The 25,108-nt window shown below is 31.8% G+C and overlaps 3 protein-coding genes and 1 pseudogene across 7 annotated transcripts in view; 2 read left to right on the forward strand and 2 right to left on the reverse strand.

Annotated features, from left to right (window-relative positions):
- LOC125813040 (vacuolar protein sorting-associated protein 2 homolog 3-like) overlaps nucleotides 1–16,977 on the forward strand; it is a 142,273-nt gene extending 125,296 nt beyond the window's left edge. For 2 of the 3 annotated variants that reach the window (XM_049492536.1, XM_049492535.1), the window contains exon 11: nucleotides 13,186–13,435. In XM_049492536.1, coding sequence (XP_049348493.1) covers nucleotides 13,186–13,255 — 70 coding nt within the window. In that variant the 3' untranslated portion in view covers nucleotides 13,256–13,435. Of the gene's footprint in view, nucleotides 1–13,185; nucleotides 13,436–16,890 lie in introns of those variants that run through there. The other variant, XM_049492542.1, reaches the window with a different exon arrangement.
- LOC125813033 (receptor-like protein Cf-9 homolog) overlaps nucleotides 1–24,589 on the reverse strand; it is a 45,639-nt pseudogene extending 21,050 nt beyond the window's left edge.
- The window catches only part of LOC125813037 (receptor-like protein Cf-9 homolog), a 127,167-nt gene that overhangs the window by 95,519 nt on the left and 6,540 nt on the right, over nucleotides 1–25,108 (reverse strand). The gene's annotated exons all lie outside the window — the stretch shown is intronic.
- LOC125813036 (elongator complex protein 2) overlaps nucleotides 11,284–25,108 on the forward strand; it is a 105,006-nt gene continuing 91,181 nt past the window's right edge. The window contains exon 1 of the mRNA XM_049492531.1: nucleotides 11,284–11,371. The gene's annotated coding sequence lies outside the window, so the exon portion shown is untranslated. The remainder of the gene's footprint in view (nucleotides 11,372–25,108) is intronic.

Genomic DNA, 25,108 nt, shown 5'->3' on the forward strand with positions numbered 1-25,108 from the left:
GAATCACATCTCATGATATGGAATCATGAGATGGAATCAACGTAAAATCGCATGTCCAAATGTTGATTTCATCTCATGATACCATATCATGATACGGTATAGCATGACCAAACGCCTACTAAGTGTATGATACAAACATGTTTGGTTCTCCATTCTCATCTCTACATTAGTGGACCATATCCAACAATTCTCAGTCTTATACGTTACGATGATTCGTAATGTCTTCTCTCCATATGTTGCAAATTTGTGTTGTTTTGTTTTTTTCTTTGAGAAAATGTTGTCATTTGTCAATCTGTCTTAGCTGTGTTGAGAAGGGTGTTTTATTTTTATGGGACCTGCTAGATATTGATGTCTGGAACTTTTTAAAAAAGAATAGCCAAATAAATGAAGAGCAAAGAAAATTAAGAGATAATGGTCAAAATTAAATTTGAATGTCACTTTTTTTGCACATTTTGCTTTCGTATAATAAGTTATTTATTTTCCATACTTGAACCATCATCGTCTCAATTTGAAACACAAATTATTCACAAACAACTGAGACTTATGGGTTTCGAGGAGTGAACGTAGTTTTATAGTAAGTGGCCTATCTGTCAATATAACGTGTAAAAATTAGGTAATTTTACGATCTGCCTATTAAAGTCGTATTGCAAAGGGTATTTTATTTTTATGAGACCTCCAAGAGTTTCGAATTTCTCATGCTCGAATCTTTTGATAAAATTAAATTTCAATGACTCTTAAACCGATTTACAAATATATAAAAGGAATTTCTTCACTAAGATTATTTTTCTATATGAAGTATCTTGTGGAATTTGTTAGAATAGGTAATGACCCTTGAAGAAAATTTGATCGCAAATTAATAGTGTTTTATTAGAGATAGATTAAGATATCTCAACCATTGAGGATGGTTTTTGAATATTAAAAAATCTAATTCTTTCCCTTTAAATGCAACCACTCTGAAGATGGTTTGTGGATCAATTATTATGACTTATAGTAATTTTTACATAGTTTTTAAATATATAAATTTTATTTTAAAATTTTAAAGACTTCATGCCTGAATTTACGATAAAAATTAAAGGATTTGACTCTTGAGAATTCAAACCATGCATTATAAATTGAGATATAGGGGGTAAGCTTCATAAGATTGTTTTCACGAATAATAATTAAACACATTTCTCTAGTCCCGAGAAGAAAAACAAAATAAATTAAAGATCAACAGGAAACACGATTTCTTCAAATTTTGCAAATTTGGTTGCTATAAGAGAAAATATAGTCATTCTCAAGTCAAATTTTGAGTTGTTTCAGTCAAGGACTTAGTCAGAGTGGCCAAAATAGTTTTGTTATTAGACATCGGTCATGACATGACCACTTTTAACGTATGATACAAACATGTGTGGTTATCAATTCTTATCTCTAAAGTAGTGGATCATATCCTATAATTTTCAGTTTTAGATCTATAAAACTCTTGGTTACATTATCTCTAATTCGTGTAGTAGATGCCAATAGTTGATTTTTCACATAATCACTCAACTATTCAGAAAGTCACTTTTCTTTGTTTTGTAACAGAAAAATTATTTAATTGTTGTCATTTCACGTAAAAAGTCACTTAATCAATTGAAGTTATATTTTCGGTAGATAATGATGGTGTCGAATTATTTTCAAGCTCTTTTAAAAAATGAAAAGCCAACAATTCTCCGTCAGCCAAGGACTTAGTCAAAGTGGCCAAAATAGTTTTGTTATTAACATATTGATACGGTACACATGTCTGGTTCTCAATTTTCATCTTTAAAGTAGTAAATTATATCCAACAATTCTGCGTCTTAAAACCAATATATTTTTGGACTACATTATCTTTAATAGTAAATGTCAAGAATTAACTTATCATATTATCACTCAACTATTTAAAAAGTCATTTTGTTGTTCTTTGTTTTATATCAGAAAAGTCATTTAATTATTGTTATTTTCACGTATAAAGTCATTCAACCAATTTAAGTGATATATTCTATTAGTATATTGATGTTTGATGATGTGGAACTTTTTTCAAACAAAACTTCTGGAAAAAAAAAAGAAAGCCAAATCCATTTTGATAATTTAGCAAATAAATATCTTAACATTAGGTTCCTATTATTATTGATGATAATTCATGTCATAATTCGTAAAGTGTTCTCTCCAAATATTGTGAACTAGGAAATTTGGCCGCGATTCGCGCAGTTATGAAATATTTATGTAAATTTATTTTAAAAAATAATTATGATACAAAAAATAAAAAATCAATTATAGAAATAAGAAAAATGATAAAATCACAATACAAATATTTTTTTTAGAATTAGAGCTTAAGTGAATTACATTTTTATTATCAAATGTTTTTCAAAAACAAAAGATTAATTTATTAAGAAAAAAATCCATATATTATGATGTTAATATATAAAATTCGGATAAACATATTTAAGTACTTGATTTTTTTTCTTATTTTTGTCAATGATAAATTTACTATCCGATGAATCTTTCTTTAGTTCGGAAAAATAAATGATGAAACTAAAAATAGGAGGAAATAGAGATAAATATTTCTATTTCATTTCTTCTTCAATATTTAATCCTTTCTTTGTCCTTGTTTTTTCTCTTATTATCATCATCTAAATAATTATTATTCTCTATTTTTCATTATCATCTAAATAAACCTCTACTGCCAATTTTTCGTATATATCTTATATTATTATGGTGATTCATTAGAAATAGTAGAAATGAACAAATTTAAATGGTTCTTCACCATAAGAAATACCTAATAATTCTGTATATCAATACTTAATATGCATTTTTTTGAGCCATGAGTAATAAAATTTAAACGTCTATTAACGTAGTTAGTTGTGTTCTGACAAAGTTACAAATAACTAATTTGAGCTAAATGAAAATGTAATTTAGTAAAATTAATTTTTTTTATAAGAACCTAAATTTTAAAAAATATATAGAGAGAGAACATATGAAAAAGTAAGTAAAAAGAGAAAAATAACAACACAATTTTGTCAAGTCCTTAATCACAAAAATAAATATGATAAAAAATCATATAATCAATGCAATTATTTTTGAGCTTTTATTAGGTACCCCTTCTATCCATATCCAAGTGTCTTTTCATGAAGTCAAACTAATGTACAAACTAAAGTATAAATCTGATACTATAACAATAATATCGAATATCACTATTTCAAATATGGAATAAAAATAATAATCTTGAGTAGGAATCTAATGAAAAAAATGACTTTATATAGACAAAATTGAAGAAATTAATATAATAAGGTATCTTAAATTTTGAAATTAAATAATTGGGGGTTATGAATATAAAAATTTAAAAGAAAAAGAGTTAATAATATTAATTAAAGTAAAAGTTCAATTAGGTATAAGTTATGGAGATAAGAATTTTAAAATAAATTAAAGAAGGAAAAAATAAAATAATGAAGACCAAAAATAACTCATGAACTATTCAACATTTGTTGGGTGTTTAAGTTTTATTAGGAAAGCAAGCAAATCAACTTCTTCTCTTTTTGTACTACTCCATTGTGTTTAACAAAAGTGAAAGAGGAAAAAAAATACAATAAAAAAATAGACAAATATCTTGAAATATTAAAGTAGTGAATATTGAGACTTTTAATTTTTTGTAACAAAGAATAATAATGAGTGTAAATAATTTTTCAGACATTTAAGTATAACAATAAATAGAGGAGTAATAGTTGATATATTTATTTTTTGTACAATAATAAGTAAATAGAAAAATATGAAAAATTATGGAAAAAAGATAAATAGAATCTTTTGCCAAAGAGAGGTGCAACTTCATTTCTCCATGAGATTTTTAACTACAACAATATGTAATAGCTATTAGAAATGTATCATAGATAATATACTTTCAGGCATGGCAAAATTTTAGAATATTGAAATAAAAACAACACATTAATGAATCTTTAAAATATTGAAAGCATTCAAACTTTATACTAATATGATCATCTCTCTTAATGAATCTTTCAACATAATTAAACTTTCTTCTACATTTTGATGATCTTGTACTAAATTAATGTGAACATCTCTTTGAAGAATATATCTGATCTTTATCAAAGTGAAGAACATATCATGTCACTATCTTTTCTATGATTTCTTATGGAAAAGATGAAGAATAATTTTTATTTTTTTTTAAAGAAAAAAAAACTACACTATTATAAAGAAAGAATGAGAAAAAAACTACACTAATAGAAAGAAAGAATGTGAAAAATGAAAAATGAATATTCAACATTTTCATGGATGATTGTAATTTATAGATTTGATAATCCATAAGAATAAGTTGAAGAGACATGTTATTTAAGTAGAGAATATGAATAGATGGAGGTTTTTTGTAACTCATTAGATTAAATTAGAATAGTAAATATGATTGTTTTTTTAATTTAATAAATAAAATATTTAATGAAAAGAATTAAGAAAATAAATATCAAAAAAGGAGAAAAAAGAATGGAGGCCATAGAGAGGTGCCACATACACCTTATCTATGTTTCCCCTTTATATTATACTAGATGGATATGGCCCGTGCTAGAGCACGGGCCCAACACTATCAAATTAAATTGTTGTTCTAACTAAAGAGTAAGTAATTTCACAACAACTTCTCATCAATAATTTTACATGCATTTTATGGAATTATAAGTAGTGAACGAATTTCACTTAAGAAAAGCAAATGATTAATGAAGAAGCATCAATATCTAATAAGAAAAATGTTTATATACAAAGAATTTTAAATAGTTGAGTCCTTTGCTTCAAATACAACACAAACATAGTCTAATTCAATATTTACAATAAGCTGGAGCTAGATTCCTAAGCTTAGTAGTCAATCCTCTGCATCCCAATAATTACAACGTAGAAGAGCTGGAGGTACCTAGAAAATCAAGCGAATACAAATCAACTAATAAGCTTGGACTTGAAAGAACTGAAAAAAATATATATTACAAATTACCAGTAAAATGATGAACAAAAATTATATTTAAGTACAAAAAAAAACATATATGCATATAAGACCTTCAAATATCCATTTATACAAAAATAATATATTACACATTCAGTTTTTCTTTGTCACTTTCTACACCTTTTTTATTTTAACGAAGGACTTCTAATGCATTTTGGCGGCTAGCTGTTTTCTAACGTTGACATAACTATGTCTTTTATCTCTTTATTACTAACAACTAACATCGCTATTTCACAACATTATAGTTTTAAATATTTTCAAGTTATCACATTTCATAATGGTGTGATCTCCCCATAACAGTGTCTTCCTTCTCAATACTGAATAAGAGAAACACAAGATAATAAATATTTCAAAAATCACCTCTAGTGAGGAGAAGATAACTGTAGAATATTAACTTTTTTTCTTTGTTCTTTGTCTTATACTAACTGCCACTTATTTTAAAAAAAATTGACATCAAAATATTTCATTTAAGCTTCGGATTCATCAACTCTGGATTATGAATTTGAACTAAAGAGCTATTTAGCTCATGAAGAAAATATAGCAAAGTAATTGATATTCATTTGACTTGTTACATTCTTGCCCTATTCACTTTCTCAAATACATGACATATGCTCCCAAGGTTTCTGATTATAATAACTTTGTTACATGCAAGGTAGTATATAACTATAAAAGAAAGTCTAGTGCAGATAAGAATTTCTTAAATTATAAGAGAGATACACTTATTAAAGAGATATTAAATATTTGAATTCTTAGTCTTACCAAAAATCATAGAATTGACAATTCATGTTTTCATTGATTCTCTCTTCTTTTAAGATCACTTGGAATGAAAAATAATCAATTTTAGAATAGAAATTTTTTCAACAGCTATTTTACCAAATTTCAGAAGACTACAGTAGAACGGGATCCAGTACTAACAAAAACATGCTCACATGTTTAGTTCTCATATCCAAATTGGGATTCACACAACAAAGGGAAAAAATACACGTAATGAAAATGACACCATCTCATAAATCATAACAACACTATATACAAAGCATTTGAAATAGTGGCCTTTCATAATTTTCAAGTGTCAGAATAAAATGAAAAATCAAATCCAAATAGATGTTAATATCTACTAAAATCGACTAATCTCATTTGGTTAGAGTCAAGAGTTAATTAAGGTAATCTAACGGAAAGAAGCATATTGACTTACCTGTAAATTGGTCACTGAGGCAGCAAAAACCTTAAATAAGTAGCACACATTTTCTCTAGGTCATCCTCCGTGGTATCGAATGATTGATCATGATCCTGATACTAAGTGAGACTGTTCCATTAATCTAAGAACCTAGTAATGTCTTGTTTCCAGTAACTAAAAAATCCAAAATAAGGAAGACACATAAAAACAGTCGTAAGGAAAGAAGAAAGTCTAAGTTGCATTATATTTCAAGGCTCAAGTTTATCAATTCAAAAGACAGGGAAACAAACAAATATTGAGTTTTTCCGACCAATTTGCACAAAAAAAAGACTAAAACAATGAAATAAATACATCTTGGCTTTCTTTACTCATCCAATGCCGCAACAAAGTCCTCAGTCCTGCTCAAACCCACCAAAGCAAAAATCAACTTTTGGCTTTTACCAAATTCAATTACAATACTAAGAAAGATACACTAAAAAGCCATTGTCTCTTATCAACGAAAACCATGAAGTACCAATATCATTCTCAACATAACCACAAAATATTTAGTTGATCAAAAAAAAAAAAAAACTCTCTCAAGTAGGTTAGCTGACACATTGATAGGCTCGTAAAGGGGATAAAGTTTACTATAATTTATTACGAAATATGAGAAGTTCTTCCAACTATTAGTAATAACTACTATAAATCTAATATCACTCTCAACTCGACTTAGCATTAACTATACATAAGAGACCATTTAACATACTATTTTAATCACTATAATTCATACTTCTAAACAAATTAAAGATGATGGATTTAAATAACTTGTTGAATTGTAAAATTTCTTTCTGAGAGTTTTGCTGTTCTAAAAAAGAATCAATCTAGACAAAGCTGAAAAATTCCAGACTACACATTATATATTTGTATATAGAGCCTAATAAAGATACTAAAGAAGCATGACAAAGGCGATAGCAAATATGCTAGGAGAAAGGAAATACAGGAAAACCTATTTAAAACATTGACAGGCCATTATTTAGAAACTCTAAACATCTCAGGCGTTAGTGCTCATGGCTCCAAGAACCTCAAACTTCTTAGAAATGGATAGAAAATATATTTTTAATAAATATGTTGCACTATTAATAGCTTCTAACTGGACATAACAGGTGATTTCTCAGGTGCTTAATCTTAAATAGCTGCATAACATGCAAATTAAAGCTTGCATCTCAAATGATAAGAGTAAGAGATGATTTGGACAACTATACTATGTTATGCCCTCTAGTAGGAAATTCTCTTTGCAGAAAATCTTCGGGTAGCAAGAGCTTGTGATAGTCAAACTGCCTAACCAGTTGATCGATTCAAGGTTGAACCCTATCTCTTTTCTTTGATTTTGACAGAGTTTGTGGATCCCGATGACTATCGGGGGTGAGAAATATTTACCCGACTGCAAATAATTTAAGAAATTAGCAGTTCCCTTAAGACAGAGCCATAATTTCATAAGTGTGCTTCAACGCTAAAAATCTTATGTACTGGACCTATCAAGCTTAAATGTTGCATCCACTTTCATTCACAATATTTATTTCATATCACACATATCAACTTATTTTCATCATACTTGCACACTAATTGTGACATTAGTTGAAGCAAACATGTCTTATTGAAGAGAAATAATTAAATTTTACCAGAGTCTCTTTGTCATTCTGTATAGCGATAACAGAGAAAGCAACCTCGGGTTTGATCTTGCTCTCCTCCTTCTCCGGTTTCAAACTTCTTAACAACTGATTAACCCAGTGATTGTTGTATAAACTCCCTCTGAGCTGCTCGCCAAAATACCTCTCTCCATTGTTAAAGATGCTAGCACTCACCCTCCCCAAACATACGCTTCTGTAGACAATCAAGACATCAAGCTTACAATATTATGACTTATCTATGAATTCAAATCAAGTAAATATACTCTAATCCCAAAAAACTGGAAAAATATAGCTAATCTCTAAGCAAGCAAGAAAAATATAGAATACATAAAGAAAATATAACTAATTAAATATATGGTTAGTGACCATATTCAAATAGCATGTTTGAAAAACTCAGCATGAAATTTTCATCACTGAACTATCTAATTGTGTTTCATTTTTTTCGTTATAAGATCATGAATTTAAATGTGTGTGCTCTAAAATATACCAAGTCAATCTCGTTTGCAACTACAAACGTGAACATATATTTTCTCATTAGACTATTTTAACCGGTTGTATATGTTGACTATACAATACGATTCTTGTACTCTTCTGAGTAACAATCTCTCTGTGTTATCGTTTAGTGGAATGTATGCACAATATGACTTAAAGATGAAGAGCTATTTATCGTGTTACCTATAAAAGGAGATATCTAATAATCAAATTAATACAATAAAACTTCTTTTAATATGTAGAAAATTAGCTCCCACTGGATATCATCCTTGCAGTTTTGTTACTTGTATATTTTTTTTATTTTTTTTTAAAAAGTAGATCACCAAGTGGAACAACAAAAGTTGAAAATGAAATATTATTGTTAAATTCAACTTACTTTAGCTTGGGTTAAAGCTTGATGAACTCCATTAATGGAGAATTCTTCAATATATATATATATATATATATATATACAGAAATTGGAAACTGCCTAGGATCTCATTATCGTGAAAATTGGTCAAAGAGTCCTACAGATTATATATTTATACAAAGAGAAGGAAAATATATGCCTAACTAACTTGATTCTACAACTATACACAATTGGAAATAATGAGATAAAATATCTAATTAACTCATAACAGACTATAACTAATTTGGAAGAACACGAATAGTCTCAACACCTATAGTATCTCAAGTCTTGAATGGTAGCCCTAGAATGATCAATATGAAGATAAATTGACTTTCTTATTAAAGTGTCTTTACCCATTTGATGATAAATTCTATCCTGTTACAATCCAAAAAGGAGAATGACAACAGGAAACTCCGAATAAGTTAACTGAGGCATATTATCAAACAACTTGGATGCACAATCCACTTTAAATTTAAGTTATCTTTAAAATTTTAGATTTTTGAAAGACATCTAACTTTATAGAAATAAATTGATTACAAGGACAAAATTCATCAAAGAAACACAAAGCATGTGTGAATCAGGCAATTAAACATGCATGAAGAAATCTTAGCTAGAAATTGTATGCAAAAAATAAGAAACTAAGATACACATACCAAATGATGATTCCTATATTCAAAAGTTATATTAAAAAAAAACCAACCTATATTCATCAAAGTTAGGCTGAATCTCAAAGATTTGAAGAGAGCAATAGCATGAAAATTAGGAAGAAAAAATATCAAAGCAAACATCACAGTGAAGTAAGAAGAGAGAGAATGAAATACGGACCAGAGAGTATAGGGTCCTATATTTCTCTATCTAGGATACATTACACGTGTTTCATAGAGTACACGCGTCTCACACTGGTGTTGAACTTCAGTGTACAATTTAAACAGTTTCCCCTAAATTTAATGGTAAAATTACATAATTATCTTTGTTAAGTACAGTAAAATATATATATAATAAAACAAAGACACGTGGGGCCTTAAAAGAATTTACACGCCAAGTTATAATTAATACTTATGTATCATCAATGCTAGTACAATACGTGTTGAATAAAGTGGGCCCTAACATAGTACAACTTAGATGTTAGTACAATAGTTGTTGAATAAAATGGGCCCTAACATAGTACAACTTAAATTACATTAAGAACAACTTTTTGGAGTTGTGTTAGTCCTTCACAACTCCCTCTTCTAAATAAGGATAATATATAGATATAGATTTGGCTGCCCTTTATTACTCTTTTTTATTCACGTTTTGTTTGTCTGTATTTTATTAGAAAAAATCTTATCATTCTTAAGTTAAATTTGGGTTATTTTGTTTGTCTTTTTATTGATTTTTTCATATATATATATATAATGGGTTACAATTTGTAATGTATGAATTAGACGATTATTGAGTCTGAAGTGGATTGCAAATAAAAACTGAGTTCATTACTCAGAGATCATCCAAAAATTCAAAATTACCTAGCAAAATATGTTTCTTTTTGTTGGTAATATAAACACCGCTTAACCATGTCTATTTACTTACAAAGTCACTCAACTACTTAAATATTTTTGTTTTAACCTCTAAATTGTCAACTTTGTTATTTTTTTAATAATATGATTGAACTTTAGGCAAAAATGATTGAAATTGAGCAGTCATATATAACTTCAAACTTTGTCAAGTTTAAGCTCTGACATTGCATATTTGAAGTGATAATATATGTAGTTCTTTTTTAAAAAAAATATAGATACACGTTTAATGGAGATGTTAAAACAGATTGTCTTATGAAAATTTTGTCATAAATCAGCCAGTCAAAATAAAAAGTTGTGTTAGTCTTTAACTTTTATTCTTCATGATTAAAAAAAGAATTCACAGGACATAAGTTTATATCTTTACATTACAATATCTTTTATATTATGTCCCATATTTTAAAAAAAAACTTAATACTCATTAGACATTTATTCGATTACGAAAAACAAAAATTAAAGACTAGACAAATCGTACAATTAAATGGGTCAAAAGCAATATGAGTCCATAAAATATTGGGCTTACCTACATGGGTCAGTTTTGGGTTTATTTGGGCCTTGAAAATAAGATTTGTTAATTCTACTGAATTGCTTCTTCTCTGCTCCCGCCGTCACACCGCCGTTACCGGCAGCGAGTAAAAATCTCCGCCGCCGTCGACCTCCACCGTTGCTCCGTCATCTCACTGCAACTCCTCCACCTCCGCCGTGAACCGCCATTAACGGAATCGAGAAAAGCCATCATCTTTGCTCCGTCATCTTACTGTAACTTCTCCTTCTCCGTCGTCACACTGCAGTCGACGGCGAATCCACTCAAATTGTGCAAAATATGGAAGTAGAGAGAGTTTTTATTGGAGCAGGGTGTAATAGAGTAGTGTATAACGTTTCATGGGGTGCTTCTGGTTTAGTTTCTTTTGGTGCCCAAAATGCTGTTGCCATTTTCTGTCCAAAGGTTCTTCTTTTTCCACTTTCAGCTTGAATATTTGTATTAATTTTTTGAAATTTATGTTTGTATATTTCTTAATCAGACAGCTCAAATCTTGACTACTCTACCCGGTCATAAAGCTTCTGTGAATTGTACCCTTTGGCTTCCCAATAGCAAGTTTGCATTCAAAGGTACTGCCTTTTTAAAAAAAAAGAACTTACAGCCTGTTTGGATGGTTATTACCAATTGTATTGTATTATGTTGTTAGTTTAAAATATAATGTTTGTTTTGATTGTTCCTTAAATTTTATTTTATTGTAGCGTTAAATTCATCTTTAGGTAATATAAGATTGATTTGGTGGGATCGCATGTTACCATTTTTTACCTTACAGCCTGTTTGGATGGTTGTTACCTAGTGTATTGTATTGTGTTGTTAGTTTAAATTTAACGCTCGTCTTGATTGTTCTTTAATGTTTATCGTATGGTAGCGTTAAATTCATCTTTAGGTAAGACGAAACGTCTCATTTTGTATAAAACCGATTTGGTGGGATCACACGTTACCTTGTATTGTGTTGTTAGTTTAAATATAATGTTTATTTTGATAGTACCTTAAAATTTTATTGTATTGTATCATTTAATCTTTAGGTAAGATGAAAAGTCCCATTTTGTTTAAGACCGCCTTGGTGTGATCTGTCATTCCCTTTTTTTTTTTCTCATTTTGTTTTTTCCTATCATATTTTATCCTTAACCATATTTTTTATGGTAACTCCACCCCATACCCTATTTTTACTTGTAGATTTATCCTTCAAATTATTGATGTGTGACATTATGTAACAACGGAAAATGATTTAATCTATCCGGTCATTGTATCCATCAAAATAATGCAATACGAGACATTATGAAACAACAACCATCCAAACAAAGTGTTAGATATTTTTTTTGAAACTGGTAACATGTAACAAAGTGTTAGATATTTGTGCTTATATTTGGCCTTGATACAGTTGTTCCAACATAGTTAGTTAGGTTGCAGAATTGGAGAGTTAGGTGATGGAAGCTAAGTACTCCATTTTAATTTATGTGTTATTTTCTTTTTTAGTCTTCGTAAAAAAGAATGCCTCTTTCTATATATACCAACTCATTAAATCCAACATATTACATGTCATTTTTAAGATCACAAGATTTAAAAAATCTCCATTACTTTCTTAGCGTGCATAGTCAAACTAAGACACTCAAATTGAAACGGAGGGAGTATAATTTGTGTTGCTATAAGTGGTGTAAATAATGGTTTCATTAACTAATTAGGTTACTTCTAACTTATTTTACTAGTCTAGTCTTAGTTATAAAAGTTAGTGGTTGTGGAGGACTAGTATCATTAGCTGTTCATTTTCTTGGATTGAGAGAGAAAAAGATAGTTTGAGATGGTAAGCCAGTATCCTTGAAACTTATCACCAAGACTATAGAATGGACAGTTAAAATAGCTACAATTTGTTTTCTGATTTTCTTATTATTCTTCTTAAAGGTGTATTTGCCTCTTTACCTTTCTCATCAAAAAAATGTATTTGTCTCTTTACCTTTTTCATCAAAAACATGTATTTGCCTTTAAGTCCTTCATATTTTCTTGTCTTGAAAACACAATTTATTAGCATCTCTTTTCTCTGAGTCCTGAATTTTCTTTTGTCTTCCTTGAGTGGGTAAAAGAAGGCATTTAGTTGTAGTCTTTGCTTGAGAATTTAAAGAAACAACACTTGATTAATGTTCAATTACAGCCAGTTCTCCTGCTTGACTAATTATATTTTTGCCGATAGTGAAGATATGTCTTACAAGTGCCACATGCCCACAAAAAAGGTGTTACCTGCATCACGGCGATCATGGTGTCTCAGCAAGAAGCTGTTTTTGCATCTGCATCCTCTGATGGCACTGTGAATGTATGAAGTGTTTTTTTCATGCTCTTTGATCTCATTAACTCACTTCATGTACATTTCGTTGTTGTGCTTTCGTGCTGGCAGTTCGGGGATCGATGAACTGGGAAGAGATTGGCTGCACTTAGAAATCCTTGAAGTCAATATCTTGGACTAGTTCTTATGGAGTTTCACCATATATAAAGCATGATTACTGTCAGTTTTATGTACATAGTTTTGCTCCAAGAATGCTGTGATGCATCACTTGTTGGTCTTCTTTGAGTGATAAATGGTTGTCCAAAAGCTACAAACAATGTATTTGTCATTTGATAAAGTCAATCTTGGCATGACCTTCTTTCATCCCTTGTCATGAAATTTTTTACTTTCATGTGCTAGTGTGTGTGCATTTTGTTTAATAATGGTGGTATCCAGAACCAACCTATGAAAACCTCGATTATTTCACCGGGTACGTGTTACCTTCCACCAACATAGGTATTAGGTAATTGTGCCACTGGTGGTTACTGGTTAGGCAGATGGGAAGTAATCACCTATTATAAGATAATTCGGGATTATTTATTTGTGTTGCTGACCCTCCACGTGTCCTTTTCGATTAGGGTTATTAGAGGCAATCAAATGTATAGCCCCATGGTTAGTTACGAGTGAAACCTTAAACGGATGATATAATTAAACTAATTCTCGGAGTAAAAGAGCTAAAGTGACCCTTTTACGTAGATAATTATGCAAAAGATTAAAATTTTCAAATCTGGATCTGTATATCTTTGTAAGAGCAGGGGCAGAAGCACAACAATAAGCCAAGTGACTTATTATTAGGTTGCCACTTGGCAGTTTTAGGACAATGCTCTTCTAACAATAAAGGAACAACATAATTATTTGAATATAAATAAATACATACAAAATAAACAAAACGTTACAAACTTATTCTAAAAGAAATTTGAAACACAGCTCTGTTATGATCATCAAATCCAAATTGTTTGTATTCCTTGGCCAGTAAATGTAATCACTTGTCACGAACTCGTTATTCTTCCTTGTTAATGCTCTTTCCTCTATTACACGATAAATATCTTCCTCTAATTTAACTCTTCTCAACGCTCTCTTTAAACTGCTGCAAAACCTCAGCACACAGCAGCGAGCAATCCAACACTCTGCCTTCACTTCTTTCTCGAGCTAAATAGGGACAACACAAAACATTCTTCAGCTTGTTCAAAAATTTATTCATGACCAAGTCCGTCTTAGATTCTTTCTCGAGCTAAATAGGGACAACACAAAGGGGTAAGGTTTGCGTACACTCCACCCTCCCCAGACACCATTTATGGGTTGTTGTGTTCATCTTCATATACATGGAGATGGATCTCATGATGAGAGGGTTCCTGCACTCTTCACTGGTTGGTGGGACGCTACTTCTCGTTCACTTGAACCCTCTTAGCTCCTTGTGGATGAATTAAAGATGTGGGTTATATTGGGACTAGCAGTTTGATCCTTTCGTGTTTCTCAACTCTTCTTTTCTTTGTTCCTTTTTCTTCTTGCCTCCATTGTTTGGTTTATTTTCATATTACTCATTAAAACATGACATTTGTGTTGTATGTGAAGTCACCATCATTCCTTCTAAATTTTAATAATTATCAGTTGGCTCAATGCAGCAAATGGACCCTGCAAAGCAAGCGAAGGTGATGCAACATTTCCAGAGGCAATCAGCTCAATTGGATATGACGGTAAGACTGATTGCACATTACCTACTGATTCTAAAATAAAATCATATCTCCTTCATGTCCACTCAGATTATTAGAAGTCAACTCAATAATATGGTGTTCGTATATGTAGACTGAAATGATGTCAGATGCCATAGATGATGACAAAGCAGAAGAGGAAACTGAAGATTTGACAAATCAGGTATGCTTTTAAAATCCCCATTTTGTAATGACTGAAAATAGTTAATGGACGTGCACCAAGCATGTGTATTTACTTTATGCTATAGTTGTTGATTTAATTGAAATTATCCATTACGTATTGATTGCTCTAGTGATGCAAGTCTTCATAAAAACTCGCACTAAGTTTGGGAAAACATGTGATTTGTCTTATATATGTCGTTCATAAAAGCCCCCAATGTTATCTTCTATCTCAAATATACCCCCAAAATAAAAAAGGTCCAAATATGTCCCTCACACTAAAGGTGGAAGCTGCGTCGGGGTATGTTTTGGACCTTTTTAATTGTTTAGAGGTTCAGTAGAGTCCATTTAGGACCCCAGGATCTCAGATTCAAATGGCGACGAAGTTTTGCACCATATATTGCATATGTATTTTCATTGAAAATGGAATGACGATTGAATGTGGAATATTCTTTCTAGAAATCAATTAATTATGAAATGCATTAAAAAATATATATATATACTAAATTTCTTTACACATGGTCCCACCTACTTATCGGCTTCTTGCATGTTAACTCAATCTTATTTTTGCAGGTCCTTGATGAAATTGGAATTGATGTTGCCTCACAGGTTAGTTTTTTATTATTGTTTCACATTGGAAAAAGTTGTATTTTACTTGCAAGAAGGAAAGGAGTTAAGTGCCGACAATTACCGTGTTAAATTGAAGATCCCGTGTTTTCATCTGGACAGATGTCAGCAGTTCCCAAGGGAAAAATTTCTGGAAAAAGGACTGAGGAATCAAGCAGGTTCGTCTTCATTTTCTTTTGGAAAAATGCATAAGTACCCCTTCAGCCTATGCCCGAAATCGCAGAGACACACCTAACTTTTACTAAGGTCCTATTACCCCCCCGCCCCGAACTTAATTTATCTATAATATTCTACCCCTTTTCGGCCTACGTGACACTATTCTTGAAAAAATTGTCAACATGCGCTGGGCTCACAAGATAATGCCAAATAGGCCAACAAGGAGTAGAATATTACATATAAAATAAGTTCAGGGGGTAATAGGACCTTAGTAAAGGTTAGGTGTGTCTCTGGGATTTCGGGCATAAGCTAGGGGGGTACTTATGCATTTTCCCTTTTTTTTGATAGTCTTTTTGTTACTTTATTGCCCTTGAGTTTGTTCTGAAGACAGGACTTGAAAGAAAAGTATGCTTTAGCTTGAACAATGAAGTTAAACCATAAAGATAGTGTAACGAAGATGAATGTGTGGTAGGCACACAACATGGGTTTGAATATCCATCGAGGCTCAAATATCCATCGAGGTTGAAGCTAGAAACAACATATTTCTCAGATATTCAAAAAAAGAAAGAAAATAAACCCTACAGAGCTAGGTTTCACTAACATGCGTCCTTCGCTAGAAATTGCTTGCCTAGTTAAAGCCGTGCTAGTCTTCACTCGACTATCTTGGTGTTGGAGCTGTTGATCTGAGCTATCACTTTAATCTCAACCGAGCTCAACAAATCGAGTGTAATCTTTAACAAGCTCTCGGCGCTTCAAACTTACCAATTTGGTGAAACAATTAAAACCACAAAAATTGTAGGCCAACTATGTCTGAGCTACTTTGAAAAATTGAAAAGGAGAATTAAAAGACTAAAACGGAATACATAATAGGAGCTATTACAACTAGGCAATAATGGTAAATGATGAACTAATTTTGACTCAAGTACTACTGTATCCTCGAGCAAAATTACTAGACATCTTGAGTGCACTGCTTGTTAACAGAAAATGTATGTTGCGGTTTCGGTTTCTGTTTTTCTTTTCTTCCTATAAATAATCGTATCATATTAGTATGAAGTGCTTTTTTCATGCTCTTTGATCTCATTAACTTGCTCATGTACATTGTGTTGTTGTGCTTTCGTGCTGGCAGTTCTGGGATTGATGAACTGGAGAAGAGATTGGCTGCACTTAGAAATCCTTGATCTCAGTATCTTGGACTAGTCCTTATGGAGATCCAAAACAGACAAGTTGCTCAAATTCCCCAATGAAGCAGGAATAGAGCCAGAAAGCTGATTATCATAAAGATCCAAATGAGACAAGTTGTTCAAATTCCCCAATGATGCAGGAATAGAGCCAGAAAGATGATTATTATAAAGATACAAATGAGACAAGTTGCTCAAATTCCCCAATGATGCAGGAATAGGGCCAGGAAGCTGATTATCATAAAGATCCAAATGAGACAAGTTGCTCAAATTCCCCAATGATGCAGGAATAGAGCCATTAAGAGAGTTATTACTCAATTGTAGGAAACTAAGAGACCTTAGGTAACCTATTTCTTCAGGAATAGAGCCAGAAAGCTGATTATTATTAAGATACAAATGAGACAAGTTGCTCAAATTCCCCAATGATGCAGGAATAGAGCCAGAAAGCTGATTATCATAAAGATCCAAATGAGACAAGTTGTTCAAAATCCCCAATGATGCAGGAATAGAGCCAGAAAGATGATTATTATAAAGATACAAATGAGACAAGTTGCTCAAATTCCCCAATGATGCAGGAATATAACCAGTAAGAAGGTTCCTACCCAAAGATAGCTTAGTAAGAGACCTTAGGTAACCTATTTCTTCAGGAATAGAGCCATTTAAATGGTTGTCAAATATACAGAGGGTCTGAAGCTTGGCTAGTGAACCGATTTGCTGTGGGATTGTTCCTAAAAACTGATTGAGTTGTTTCAGTCAAGGACTTGGTCAAAAGTGGCCAAAATAGTTTTGTTATCAGACATCGGTCATGATCACTTTTAATGTATGACACAGACATGTCTGGTTCTCAATTCTCATCTCTATAATAGTGGATCATATCCAACAATTCTCAGTCTTAGACGTTACCATGATTCGTAGTGTCTTTGTTACAAATTTGGGTTGTTTGTTTTTGTCTTTTAAAAAATGTTGTCATTTTTCAATCTGTCTTAGCTGTGTTGAGAAGGGTGTTTTATTTTGTTGGGATCTGCTAGATGTTGATGTCTCATGATGTGGAACTTTTGAAAAATGAATAAAGAAAATTATGAGATAATGGTAAAAAATATATGTGAATATCACTTGTTTTTGCGAGTTTTATATTCGAATAATAAGTTATGTATTTTCCCTACTTGAACTATCGTCATCTCAATTTGAATGAAATGTGTAAAACTTAGGTGATTTTTTAATTTGCCTAATAAAGTCATATTGCAAAGGGTATTTTATTTTTATGAGATCTCCAACAGTTTAAACTTTCTCATGCTTGAATATTTTGATAAAATTAAATTTTAATGACTCTCAAACGAGTTTACAAATATATAAAAGGAATTTCTTAATAGTGTTTTATTAGAGATAGATTAAGCTATTTCAACCTCCGAGGATGGTTTTTGAATATTAAAAACTCTAATTCTTCACTTTAAACGCGACCACTTAGAAGGTGGTTTGTGGATCAATTATTATGACTTATAGTATTTTTTATATAGTTTTTAATTATATAAAATTTATAAAAATTTAAAGACTGCATGCTTGAATTTACGATAAAAATTAAAGGATGGCTCTTGAAAATTCAAACAATGCATTATAAATTGAGATAGAGGGAGTAAGCTACATAAGATTGTTTCCGCAAAGAATAATTAAATACATTTCTCTGGTCCCAAGAAGAAAATTAAAATAAATTGATGATCAACAGGAAACGCGTTTCCTTCAAATTTGCAAATTTGGTTGCTATCAGAGAAAATATGTTCATTCTCAAGTCAAATTTTGAGTTGTTTCAGTCAAGGACTTAGTCAGAGTGGCCAAAATAGTTTTGTTATTAGACATCGATCATGACCACTTTTAACGTATGATACAAACATGTCTGGTTCTCAATTCTTATCTCTAAAGTAGTGGATTATATCCAATAGTTTTCTGTTTTAGATCAATAAAACTCTAGGTGACAGTATCTCTAATTCATGTAGTAGATGTCAAGAGTTGATTTTTCACATAATCACTCAACTATTCGGAAAGTCACTTTTCTTTGGTTTGTTACATAAAAATTACTTAATTATTGTCATTTCACGTATAAAGTCACTTAATCAATTCAAGTTATATTTTCATTAGATAATGATGGTGTGGAATTATTTTCAAGCTCTTTTAAAAAATGAAAAGTTAAAAAATGAAAAGCCAACAATTCTTCATCATCCAATGACTTAGTCAAAGTGGCCAAAATAGTTTTGTTGTTACATATTAATACAGACATGTTTGGTTCTCATTTTCATCTTTAAAGTAATGGACTATATCCAACAATTCTACGTCTTAAGCTAATAAATTTCTAGATTACATTATCTTTAATTTGACTAGTGAGAATTTATATGGCAGGTGTCAAGTATTGACTTCTCATATTATCATCAATTATTCAAAAAGTCGTTTTTTCTGTTCTTTGTTTTGTGACAGAAAAATCACTCAATTATTGTCATTTTTCCGTATAAAGTCATACAATCAATTTAAATGATATATTCAAATTAAATTTGAATATCACTTTTTTGCGAGTTTTACATTCGAATAATAAGTTATTTATTTTCCCTACTTGAACTATTGTTGTCTCAATTTGAAACACAGATTATTCACAAACAACTGAGACTTATGGTTTTGAGGAGTGAGTGTAATTTTATGGTAAGTGGCCAATCTATCAATGAAATGTGTAAAAATTAGGTGATTTTTCAATCTACCAAATAAAGTCGTGTTGCCAAGGGTATTTTTATTTTTATGAGACCTCCAAGAGTTTCACATTTTTCATGCTCGAATATTTTGATAAAATTAAATTTCAGTGACTCTCAAATCGATTTTCCAAATAAAAGAATTTCTTCACTGAGATTATATTTTGATATGATGAAGTATCTTGTGGAATTTGTCGGAATAGGTAATGACCCTTGATGAAAACTGGATATTAATAGTTTTTTAATTAGAGATAGATTAAGATATTTCAACCTCCGAAGATGGTTTCTAGATATTAAAAACTCCAATTCTTTCACTTCACACGCGATCACTCCGAAGATGGTTTGCGGATAAATTATTGTAACTTATAGTACTTTTTCTGTAGTTTCAAAATATATAAATTTTATTTTAAATTTTCTAAAGACTTCCCTGATTTTTTGGTGAAAATTAAACTATTTGGCTCTTGAAAATCCAGACTATGCATTACAAATTGAGATAGAGGGAGTAATCTTCATATGATTGTTTTCGCAAATAGTAATTAAACACATATCTCTGGTCCCAAAAAGAACAGGAAACGCATTTTCTTTAAATTTGCAAATTTGGTTGCTATTAGAGAAAATGTGGTCATTCTCAAGTCAAATTTTGAGTTTGTTTTGAGTTACACATTTAATTCAGCAAAGGACTTAGTCAAAGTGGCCAAAATAGTTCTGTTATGACACATTGATCATGACCACTTTTAATGTATGATACAGACATGCCTGGTTTTCAATTGTTATCTCTAAAGTAGTGGACCATATCCAATAATTTTCAGGACTAGGCATGCTCCATTTTAGACATTTGATATTAATCTTAGCCATGAATCTCTCAACCTGGTAAGGAATATTTTCCCACTGATGCAAGAATTGTTCTTGGTTTGATGGATAACCTGATTACATTTACTGCTAACACAAACATGAATTTGTAGTTGAGGCATATTAGCTATATCTTCTTGATTTTGTGCTTCCTATTCTTGAATCTCTCCTTCTTTATGTTGTAACAGTTGTTTGTAATTGAGTCATATTGGTAACCTGTTGTAACATGAGAACACCATAGTCATGGTAATGAGCCATAGCAGCCATTTCGTGCACCATTTGTTCCAGAGTTGGTTGAGCTATTAAATGCATCGTGTGAATTATCAGCTACCTTGAATAGATTAGACGGAACTACGGAACTTCCCTGTTGTTAGGGTCATTTTACAATATTCTGTCTTGCCAGTGCTGTTTCAAACTAACTAGTATACCCCCCCTTGTATCTGGAAATAGAACACACAAATGTTTCAAACAAACATTATTGCAATTAGCAAAGGAAAGTTTCAAAGTGCTACGAGCACAATTAGGAATATCATTGATGAATGCAAATGAGAAAAAAAAACAGTTTACTTTGAGTAAGCCTGTTTGTGTAATGAAAAGCTAAGCTCCTGCTATGTAGGGAAGGGCCGGACCACAAGGGTGTATTGTAATTTGTATGCAACCTCACTCTACATCTCTGCAAGAGACTGTTTCCACGACAATCTTATCAAAATTCATAATATTACATTTTCCCAGTTTAAGAAAAGCTTATAAAACTAAAAATCAAATACAACAATCATAAGCTGCAACATAGGAAGAACCAAATCCATTACTCCAACAGGCACCTGAAAATCTGAAAAAATAAGAAAGTGAGTCACACAACTATAAATTTTTAGCCTTCGTTAACACAACTTCCAACTGATTACTTGCAATTCATATCAAGCGTTAATACGTATTTGTTGATAACTAAAAGCATAAAACCTAATATATTAGTTGTTAGAATAAACTAAAAAAAGATTAGTGTAGAGCTTAGCTTGAATACCTGAAGTTCTGAAATCAAATCCTTCTTTATTGGTAACTTGTCTAGAAGCGATTATTTCTTCCTCTGTAATTCCCTTGACCTCGCTGCTTCTTTCTCCTTCGTATGATAATTTTGTGTTCCAGTTCTTCAATGATTCTTGCAAGCCATCTTAGATTTCCAGTTGAGATCAAGAAATATATTATGGATAAGCCAATGCATAGTCCACTGCCATAGCCCATCAGAGCTGCTTTCCAAAAATCATTGAAAAATTCAGAATTTCTTTCTTGATCTTCTAGCGCAGACACTGTATAGTTTGTCTCTGACACAGGATCATTGCCACAACCTTTTGAAACGGGGAATCCACGTAATCCATCATTACCAGCAAATGAACTGTTCTCAAAGGTACGAAATTGGGGTCCTTGAGGGATACATCCTTGGAGATAATTGTGGGAGAGATTTAAGAATTCAAGAGACGTAAGAGAAGCAAGTTGTTGTGGTATCTCTCCCAAAAGCTGGTTAAACGAAAGGTCTAAGGACTCCACTACAGATAAATTTCCTAGTGATAGTGGTATATGACCTTTCAATCCATTATGAGACATATTCAATACCCGAAGAGCTATGAGATCTCCTAGAACACTAGGAATACGTCCTTCAAATTTATTGTTTGAAAGATCAATAACTGTGTACAAAGACAAAATTTTCACTACTTCAAGCTTCAATCCCTTTGTTACAACAACCACCGAGTCTTGGTAGTAGAATCCACCTCCTTTATAATTTGGTAACTTTATTGTTTGATCAATAGTCATCATGCCTTTCAAATGTTGAAACAGACTTGTTGGTAAGTCTTTCGAGAAGGCATTGTTAGAGAGATCTATGATTCGAAGATCAGGAAACATGATTTTAGCACCTGAAGATCTTATGGGTCCATGCAATTTATTCGATGTCAATCTTAAAACTCTCAGCTCTGGCAAAGTTCCCAACCACATGGGAATGTGTCATTGAGATGATTATCTCCTAGGTCAAGAACTTGCAGCTTTTTGCAATTGGCCAAAGATCGAGGGATTTCACCCTCTAGTTCATTGCCATGCAAGTTGAGACTTATAAGTGAACTTCCAATGCTAAAATTTGTTGGAAGAGTCCCTGTAAGTTTGTTATTCTGCATATCAAAAACCTGGAGGCTACTAATATTGCCAAAACATTGTGGAATTGCTCCCTCCAGATTGTTTCTGCCCAAATCTAGAATTTGTAGTGATGTTAAATTGGAAATAGATGAAGGGATCTCTCCGCTGAGATTATTATGTGACATCATCAAAATCTGGAGGCTGCTGATATTACCCAAACATTGTGGAACTTTTCCCCTCAAATTGTTTCTCGGCATAGACAACACTTCCAGTGATGTCAAATTGCACACAAATGAAGGAATTTCCCCAATGAGATTGTTATCATTGAGAATCATATTTTCCAGATTTCTCAAATTGCCAAATGAAGCAGGAATAGATCCATTAAGAGAGTTATTACCCAAATATAGATAAGTAAGAGAACTTAGGTAACCTATCTCTAGAGGAATAGAGCCAGAAAAGTGATTATCATAAAGATACAAAACAGACAAGTTGCTCAAATTCCCCAATGAAGCAGGAATAGAGCCATTAAGAGAGTTCATAGCCAAAGATAGCTCAGTAAGAGACCTTAGGTAACCTATCTCTAGAGGAATAGAGCCAGAAAAGTGATTAGCAGAAAGATACAAAACAGACAAGTTGCTCAAATTCCCCAATGAAGCAGGAATAGAGCCATTAAGAGAGTTACTACCCAATTCTAGGAGAGTAAGAGAACTTAGGTAACCTATCTCTAGAGGAATAGAGCCAGAAAGCAGATTATTATTAAGAACCAAATCAGACAAGTTGCTCAAATTCCCCAATGAAGCAGGAATAGAGCCAGAAAGCAGATTATTATTAAGAACCAAATCAGACAAGTTGCTCAAATTCCCCAATGAAGCAGGAATAGAGCCATTAAGAGAGTTCATAGCCAAATATAGCTCAGTAAGAGACCTTAGGTAACCTATTTCTTCAGGAATATAGCCAGAAAGTTGATTTTTATGAAGAAGCAAAAAAGACAAGTTGTTCAAATTCCCCAATGAAGCAGGAATAGAGCCATTAAGAGAGTTCATAGCCAAAGATAGCTCAGTAAGAGACCTTAGGTAACCTATTTCTTCAGGAATAGAGCCAGAAAGTTGATTTTCATAAAGAACCAAATCAGACAAGTTGCTCAAATTCCCCAATGAAGCAGGAATAGAGCCATTAAGAGAGTTCATAGCCAAAGATAGCTCAGTAAGAGACCTTAGGTAACCTATTTCTTCAGGAATAGAGCCAGAAAGTTGATTTTCATAAAGAAGCAAAAAAGACAAGTTGTTCAAATTCCCCAATGAAGCAGGAATAGAACCAGTAAGAAAGTTCCTACCCAAAGATAGCTTAGTAAGAGACCTTAGGTAACCTATTTCTTCAGGAATAGAGCCATTTAAATGGTTGTCAAATATACGGAGGGTCTGAAGCTTGGCTAGTGAACCGATTTGCTGTGGGATTGTTCCTGAAAACTGATTGATGTTCAAGTTAAGAAAGATGAGATTAGTGAGATTACCAATCTCAGGTGGAATGGTTCCCAAGAAATTGTTCATGCTAAGATCAAGATTTTCAAGAAAAGGGAGGGATGAAAACGGAAAAGCATAGAGTGTACCAATTACAATAGAATTTGTAATATTCAACGTGTTTACCCTCCCATTAAAGCATATAACTCCATACCAGTCCGTGCATGCATTAAAACTTGGCGTCCATGAAGCCAATAAGGAATTATTCTGGTTCTTGAAAGTTGCTTTCCATTTCAAGAGGGCAGTTGCTTCATCAGTGGAAGCAAAAGGAACTGTAAAGAGGTACAAAAGAGTGAAAAACTGAAGCGAAGAGAATGTTTTGCTAGAAACCATCATCATATTTTGAGTTTATTGTTTCGGATTCATAGGATTTGATATTGTATGTAACTTATACTAATTAAAGACCAACAGGAAACGCGTTTTTTCCAAATTTGCTAATTTGGCTGCTATCGGAGAAAAAAATGTTGCCATTCTCTTGTCAAATTTTGGATTGTTTTGTGTTATAGGTCTAATTCAGGCAAGGACTTAATCAAAGTGGCCAAAATAGTTTTGTTATCACAAATTGATTATGACCACTCTTAGTGTATGATACATACATGGCTGGTTCTCAATTCTCATCTCTACAGTAGTGGATCATATCCAACAATTCTCAGTCTTAGACGTTACGATGATTTGTCATGTCTTTGTTGCAAATTTGGGTTGTTTTGTTTTTGTCTTTGAGAAAATGTTGTCATTTTTCAATCTGTCTTAGGCGTGTTGAGAAGGGTGTTATAATTTTATTGGACCTGCTAGTTATCGATGTCTGATGATGTGGAACTTTTGAAAAATGAACAGCCAAATAAATGAAAGAGCAAAGAAAATTAAGAGATAATACATGGTCAAAACTAGATGAAGAACGCCCGTGCTGCACACGGCCTAACAATTTCAATTATGATATACTCTCCTTGTTCAATTTT

This window comes from Solanum verrucosum, unplaced genomic scaffold, assembly GCF_900185275.1.
Source record: "Solanum verrucosum unplaced genomic scaffold, falcon-dt-bn FXZP01000144.1, whole genome shotgun sequence".
In the NCBI taxonomy this organism is placed as follows: Eukaryota; Viridiplantae; Streptophyta; class Magnoliopsida; order Solanales; family Solanaceae; genus Solanum; species Solanum verrucosum.